This window comes from Benincasa hispida, chromosome 2 (genome assembly GCF_027475165.1).
Source record: "Benincasa hispida cultivar pf3 chromosome 2, pf3_genome.v1.1, whole genome shotgun sequence".
Taxonomy (NCBI): Eukaryota; Viridiplantae; Streptophyta; class Magnoliopsida; order Cucurbitales; family Cucurbitaceae; genus Benincasa; species Benincasa hispida.
In genome coordinates, this window is record NC_143479.1 from 66,739,313 (window position 1) to 66,747,071 (window position 7,759).

The 7,759-nt window shown below is 32.1% G+C and overlaps 1 protein-coding gene across 2 annotated transcripts; it reads left to right on the forward strand.

Annotated features, from left to right (window-relative positions):
• The first annotated feature begins 3,592 nt into the window (after positions 1 to 3,592).
• LOC120070701 (Tetratricopeptide repeat (TPR)-like superfamily protein) lies at positions 3,593 to 7,477 on the forward strand. 2 transcript variants are annotated; one of them, XM_039022547.2, is made up of 4 exons: positions 3,593 to 3,800; positions 3,909 to 6,497; positions 6,584 to 6,716; positions 6,976 to 7,477. In XM_039022547.2, exons 1-2 carry the CDS (start codon positions 3,763 to 3,765, stop codon positions 6,130 to 6,132), a joined length of 2,262 nt encoding a protein of 753 aa, XP_038878475.1. In that variant the 5' UTR covers positions 3,593 to 3,762; the 3' UTR covers positions 6,133 to 6,497; positions 6,584 to 6,716; positions 6,976 to 7,477. The 2 variants fall into 2 exon arrangements, with proteins under 2 accessions (XP_038878475.1, XP_038878476.1); XM_039022548.2 differs by having other exon boundaries at positions 6,625 to 6,716.
• Positions 7,478 to 7,759: the final 282 nt, after the last annotated feature.

The following is a 7,759-nucleotide window of genomic DNA, read 5'->3' on the forward strand; positions in this document are numbered from 1 at the left end:
GTAAAGAAGTTGTGAGAAAGTAAGCATAGTTTTTAAGAAAAAAAAAATTAAAAACTAAAAATAAAGCCATGCATATTTTGTTTTCTATGTTTTTTTATCTATATTTTAGGAGAGATTTCAATAGATGGAAGTGATGTTCCTAGGCTCTAGGAAGTATCTTAGATTTTAATTATTTAGGTTTTTTTTTTTTCGAAATTTGGTTAAGAATTCAAATGTTTATATAGGAAATATGAAAACTATTATTAAGAATTTTTTATAAAACAAAAATACAATAACCAAAAACAAAAGATTAAGACCCGGTATATAGTAACTATTTGATTTTTCGTTTGTTGTTTTTAAAAATTGTGCTTGCTTTCTCTAAATTTCTTACAATAGTTTTCATTTTTCTTAAATAAAAAAGTTGAGTTCTTAACCAAATTCCAAATTCCGGAAATAGATTTCCATAAACTACCATTTTTTTTTGTTTTTCAAAACCTGACTTAATTTTTGAAAACTTTGATAGAAAATAGATAATAAAGTAAATAAACCTAGAAGTGGAAGAGGAATTTATAGGCTTAAATTTCCAAAAACTAAAAATAAAAACTCAAATATTTACTAAACAAGGTCTAAATGATTACCAAACGAAGATGAAATCATTATCAGAAAATCATAATTACATGAAAGCATTAAAAAGAAGAAAAAAAATAACCATATGATGGATGTCAAATGTTAGTTGAGCTATATTATTCTCATTTTGATTAAACATATATAATTTATAATCATAAGAAAGAACATATACAATATATATATATTATTAACCTAATATTTTGTTTTCATAGGTGTTGGTTTGCCATCAAATTCAATGTTGTTTGCCCCAACTTTTGGGACAATGAACAATTCCAACCCTCAAGAATACTCAAATTGGAGAGTCCCTCAAGTTGCAAATACAATATCAAATTCAAATGGGTACTTATGGAGTAATAATAATAATGAAGGATCAATAATATCAAATAATGGGTGCAACAGTGGCTTCACAAATATGGCAATGACAATGTATAGTGATGGGATTTGGAATGAGGCAATGATGAATAATCCTAATGGATCATCACATTCTCTTCAACCTTCAAATGGTTACTTCTCAAATTGGCCAACTGATGAATATGGCGTTTGGGTATCCCCTCCTCAACAAATTGGTAAACAACACTTGGGCCCACAATTTTAAATTTTTCTTTTTCTTTTCTTTCCTTTTTTTCATTTTGTGAACATCTTTGCTCAATGAATTCAACTCCCACCTCGAATTTGATAATATAAGATCTGTGTTCATATTATTTTTCACATTTCACATTTTCTCATATTTCTTTATAGAAATTACATTAGATGCTGGTACATGTATTAATATTTAAGGAGAAAAAACTTTTTTTTGGACCTTAAGTACGTGGTTTAGTTTTCATTTGATCTCTAAACTACTTCTAGATGTTATGTATTTAGTCCCTCAAGTTTGAGTTTGACGTTTCAATTTAGTTTTTAAGTTTTAAAAATGCTTCAATTATACTTTTGAGATGATTTTTACTTCACCGTGATCCCTCGGTTTAGAGTTTTACACTAATTTTCATTAAATACTCACTTGCCGTCTTTACTTTTAATGTCTCTTAATTAATTTAAAAGAATTAAAGGAGTCCTAACTAATTAAAACTTACTACTTTTCATCACTATTAAAATTTAATTTAAAATTTTACTAAATAATAGATATTAAAGTTAATGACTAAAAGTGAGTATTTAATGAAAAATTAAAGTTAAAAATTAAATCTTAAAACTTAAGGATCAAATGGAAATAAATTTTAAATAGAGTAAAATTTTAATATTTTGGAACTCGTGTACTAAATTAAAACCAAACTCAAAACTTAAGAACTAAATATGCGACACTTTAAAATTTAAGAATCAAATGAAAACTACACTCAACACCTAGGATAAAAATGATCTTTCCCTCCCTTCTATTTACATTTGAAAATTTTGAAAATAAGGTGCATCCCACTTTTTAAATACAATTTTGGTTGTTACCATTTTTGGATGTTTATCTTTTTAATTAATGTCATTAGTGTCTTACTGAATATTTTGGTCATTTGATATTTAGAAATTAATAATCTTGCAAATTATTTTGCCAATATTCTAATTTTCAATTTTTTTTTCTATTTTTCAAAATGGAACCTTTCAATTTTGCTATTTCTCTTATTAATGTATTTTTTTTCAAATCAACCAAATTCGGGTCCGCGAGTTAAACAGATTTTTTTTTCAAAAAAAAATAAAGTGGAAGGAAAAGTTTTGATAAAAATAGAGTGGAAAATTATGGACCAGGTATATAATTTCTGACAAACGTGTATTGCGTCTACGTCTACCAAAATGAAATTGTGGACCTGATCCACGAGTTCTTTGATTTGTGTATTTTTTTAATGTAGAATATCCGTTAGTTATAATATACATAAAAATTAAAAATGGATTTTTAAAGAGGTTGTTTTCAAATGAAGAAAAATAAAATAAATTATTTACAGATATAACAAAATGTCACTATTTATTAGCGATATACCGTAATAAATACATCTATTAGTGTTTGATAAATATCTATTGTAGTATATTGTTTACTCATAGATGTCTATCATCATAGACATTAACATTTTGTTATACTTAAAAATATTTTCAGCAATTTTATCATTTAAAACAATTATTCTTTTCAACCACCCATCAAGGATGGTTGGTGATACATGAATCCTATGGTTTACATTTTAAATTTGTTTTTCCTTATTTTTATTTAGGTAGCGTTGCACCATGGAGCCTTTTTCTACCGTGGAGTACTCCAAAGTTTGCCCTAATGTGAAATATAATAAGATTAGGAAAAGAAAATTTTACTAATTCAAAATATTAAATAAAATCAATAAAGCAGTGCATTTAGTCTCACAGAGGTTTTTCTCCTTCAAATTTTAGATAAATTTTCAACCTCAACAACATTTTAAGAATTTATGAATCTAATGAATTGTTGTCTGTTGATAAAATATTGATGATATAATTCATCAACAACATTTTGAATTACTGTACATCGTCATGGCTAGCGTCAAAGAAAACAACCACCTTATGACTCATGAGTTTTTGTTACTTGTAATGGATAATTTTGACTTTAGATATATTTTTATTTAAATTTATTTTGATTAATCATTTTTCCTATTATGTGTCAAACTATGTTTTATAAACATATACACAAGAAAATTACACTCCATTTCTTAAGTAAAATTTAAATTAATTTTAATTTTTCTCTAAAAATTTATTGAAATTGTGGAGAGAACCTACGAGTTTCATAGTCTTAGAATCTCAACATTTGACTAAGAAGGAACTCGTGGACCACGTCCACGATTTCCATACTTATTTTTTACAATTCTTTCCAACTACATTTATGTTTATATAACTACGTTATTTTTAGAAAAAGTTTTCCCTATCACCTTATTTTTGTCATTTCTAAAAAGAGATATTATTTGTGAAATTACCCTTAGTTAAACACAAAAAAGAATTCTATAGCATAAGGGTATAGTCCATTTTTCATACTTCATTCATTTATTTCATGTCACACCGGCATGCTTTTAAAATAGCGTGGGATTCATTAATTAGAAATTTCCTCACGTTTATAAGGTAAATTTTAAAAAAATAATGGGAAAAAATGTTGCTTTGCTTCGGTAGGTGTTGAATCTTGGCGATGAAGACCGTGATTTTGGTTAGATCTTTGTCAACTCCGTTGAGAAGATGCACTGTGGTCAGCTAATCGAATTCTACTCTTACAAGTATTTGAATTTCTTCCTCAATCGTCTTCAATTCTTTAATAATCGCTGTTGGGAGTTGGTGAACTTTTGATAGAAGATTGCATTTTGTTGTTGGATTGTTATGAACAGATTAATCCATGAGCCAATAGCCCATGGCAGCACCAAATCATTTAACTCTCTCCTAAATCGCCTTTCTTCTCAAGGCGCTCACCATCAAGTTCTTCAAACCTACATTTCTTTCCAAAACACCAATACCCCACCAGATGCATACACTTTTCCCAGTCTCCTCAAAGCTTGTACCAATTTGAACATGTTTTCAAATGGCCTTTCAATTCATCAATCTGTCATCGTTAATGGGCTTTCTCATGATTCCTATATTGGGTCTTCGCTCATTAGTTTCTATGCCAAATTTGGGTGCATTCATTTTGGTCGCAAGGTGTTTGATACAATGCCTGAGAGAAATGTTGTTCCTTGGACCACCTTAATTGGATGCTACTCACGACAGGGGGACATTGACATTGCTTTTTCAATGTTCAAACAAATGCGGGAGAGTGGTATTCAGCCCACTTCTGTCACCTTCTTGAGTCTGCTTCCTGGTATTTCAGAGCTTCCCCTTCTTCTTTGTTTGCATTGTTTGATTGTTTTATATGGTTTTGAGTCAGACTTAGCTTTATTGAACTCCATGGTGAATATGTATGGTAAATGTGGCAAAATTGGTGATGCAAGAAGTTTATTTGAGTCAATGGATTACAGAGACTTAGTTTCTTGGAATTCACTATTATCTGCCTATTCGAAAATTGGAGGCATTGAAGAAATATTGAAGTTTATACAAGGAATGAGGATTGAAGATATCAAACCCGACAAGCAGACCTTTTGTTCTGCTTTGTCTGCTTCTGCTATAAAGGGTGATCTTCGATTTGGTAAGTTAGTGCACTGTCTGATTCTTAAGGATGGTTCAGATATAGATCAACAAGTAGAGACAGCACTCATAGTTTTATACTTGAGATGTAGATGTTTGGATCTCGCTCATGAAGTTTTCAAATCAACTACTGAAAAGGATGCGGTCCTTTGGACAGCAATGATATCAGGACTTGTTCAGAATGATTGTGCTGATAAGGCATTGGGGGTCTTCTATCAAATGATTGAATCAAATGTCGAGCCAAGTACTGCTACCTTAGCTAGTGCTCTTTCAGCCTGTGCCCAACTTGTTTGTTGTGATATTGGTACCTCGATTCATGGTTATGTATTAAGGCAAGGAATATTGCTAGACATCCCTGCTCAAAACTCTCTTGTCACCATGTACGCAAAGTGTAATAAGCTGGAGCAAAGTTGTTCAATTTTTAATGAGATGGTTGAAAAGGATTTAGTTTCTTGGAATGCTATTGTGGCTGGACATGCTAAAAATGGTTATTTAAGCAAGGCCATCTTTTTCTTCAATGAAATGAGAACGAGCTTTCAAAGGCCCGACTCAATAACAGTGACCTCACTTCTTCAAGCTTGTGGTTCTGCTGGTGCACTTTTCCAGGGAAAGTGGATTCACAACTTCGTTCTTAGAAGTTCCCTTATCCCATGCATTATGACTGAAACGGCTCTAGTTGACATGTACTTCAAATGCGGAAACTTAGGGACTGCTCAGAAGTGTTTTGATTACATGTTACAAAAAGATCTTGTAACATGGAGCATCCTTATTGCTGGATATGGTTTTAACGGAAAAGGTGAAATTGCTTTGAGGAAATATTCAGAGTTTCTTGGCACAGGGATGGAACCAAATCATGTTATTTTTCTTTCAGTTCTTTCTGCTTGTAGTCACAGTGGACTTATTATCCAAGGTTTGAACATATACGAGTCAATGACTAAAGATTTCAGAATGTCACCAAATCTCGAACACCGAGCTTGCATCATTGACCTCCTGAGTCGAGCTGGAAAAGTTGATGAAGCATATAGCTTCTATAAAATGATGTTTAAAGAACCCGCAATAGATGTTTTAGGCATACTCCTTGACGCATGTCGTGTGAATGGCAGTGTCCAACTTGGAAAGGTTATTGCTAGAGATATGTTTGAATTAAAGCCTGTGGATGCTGGAAATTTTGTGCAACTGGCCCATAGTTATGCATCCATGAGTAGATGGGATGGAGTGGAGGCGGCATGGACCCAAATGAGATCTCTTGGTTTAAAAAAGCTACCTGGATGGAGTTCTATTGAGGTTCATGGAACCAGTTTTACATTTTTTTCAGTTCACAATTCACATCCTAAGATTGAAGACATAATCTTGACAGTGAAATCATTGAGCAAGGATATTAGAAAGATGCATGTTGAAAATGAAATTAGAGAGGATTTTGTTGAAATTTCTTGAGATGCAGTTGCTCATTCACCCTTAATTTTTGTTAAAAACAAGACATATAATTGCATGAGCTACCAGAAGATAGTGTTTGGAATTGTTTGGTTGTGTACTTAGCATGGTTTTCTTGTGCCATAACCATCAAATCAAACAGAGAAAAAAAAAAGTGAACTTATTTCTTCATTCTCCATCTCTCTATCTCAAGAAAGAAGTAAGAAATGAGAAGGCTTGGATTCTTAGCTCAGGTGAATTTCCAAATTGTTGCTTCAACTTGGAGTGATACCTTGAACAGACTGAGCTTCACAAGGAAAAAGGCCTGACCTTTTCTCTGGTTGCTATTGCATTCATTTAATGAGAAAGCTGTCTCAGTAGCCATTTAGGTACGTTCTATTCCTCATGTCTATGGTGCTTTATCATAATTTAGCATTTGGCACATCCATGAATATTAAATTTTGATGTTCTGAAGTATCTGTTAACATGGGGTGTTGACCTCCATGGCGCTTAAAGAACAAGAACGGAGCCCTTCTTGCCTAATGAGCTTGGTGATATCATAATGAGGAATCGACTTCATGGCTTCTCCCCTCAATGGGGTTCCATTTGTAAGTACAACTCCGAAACATAAAGCCACGTCTTCCTCTCTTGTTGTAATAGCTTTTAAGCAAGTAGTCTCTAATAGGTGATGAGTCTCTCTTTTATATACTTTTTGCCTTGAATGTAGGATTAACTTGTATAAAGTTTTAGTATAACTATAAGCTCTTGATCTGCACGTCATGATTAAGTGAAAACTCAGCTTGTTTAGGTCTATTTTGTGTCATTCCAGCACCTTTGCTCAAGTCATTTATTTTTGCTCATGTGCAGGACATCTGTTTTCAACCCCTAATCTAGTCACATTGCTCAACAAGCAAAATACAATACGACTACGTTGTACCCTAAACTAGTACGAATGGAATTTCATGGTCAGAGCTAACTTACTAATTTTGAGACCCTAAGCTGTTAGTTCACTCTGAATCTTCTTAATTCAAATTGGGGCATGCATTTCATCAATTACCCATTCCCCTTGAAACCTATATAAAGCTTTGCATCCATCCATTTGGAGAATCAAGCATTGAAACATTTTCCATACTGGTGAGTTAGAGTTGTAAATTGGATTCTCCTTGAAAGAGGTTGAATCAAGTTAAGAGAGCATCCCTAGAGAGTGTAGAGCTCGTCACAAGGGGTTTCTTTAGTTTATTTGTTTGTTATATTTTATTTTGCTTTCTGTTTTGTTTCAGCTTACATTCACCTTTTACTTATGAATTTCTCTTCAATGAAGCCTACATTTCTTCTCATAATTATGAGCTAAATTATTCGACGGATTCAATTTGGTGGATGCCTTTAAAGGACAGGATAGCTTGATAAATTATATTTACATTGCTATCCACTCTCCTTTTATGTTATTTTCTTTATTGAGCTTATGAATTGTCTTGTTAATCTAAATTGATTACTTAAATTAACATGTTATATTTGAGTCTTAATGCTGAGAAGATTGAGGTAATATCACAAAGTTTACAAGAGCATATGGAACTAAGGACCTAGACATAGAATGTTATGTGATCTTGGACATAAGGCACATTGTAGGACGAAAGATCTACATGCAAATTAA

Bases quoted from the DNA above. Each gene is read 5' to 3' on its own strand.
- LOC120070701 (XM_039022547.2), top strand. From the start codon at position 3,763: ATGCACTGTGGTCAGCTAATCGAATTCTACTCTTACAA. The intron at 3,801-3,908 runs GTATTTGAATTT...TGTTATGAACAG, and splicing joins ATCGAATTCTACTCTTACAA to ATTAATCCATGAGCCAATAG.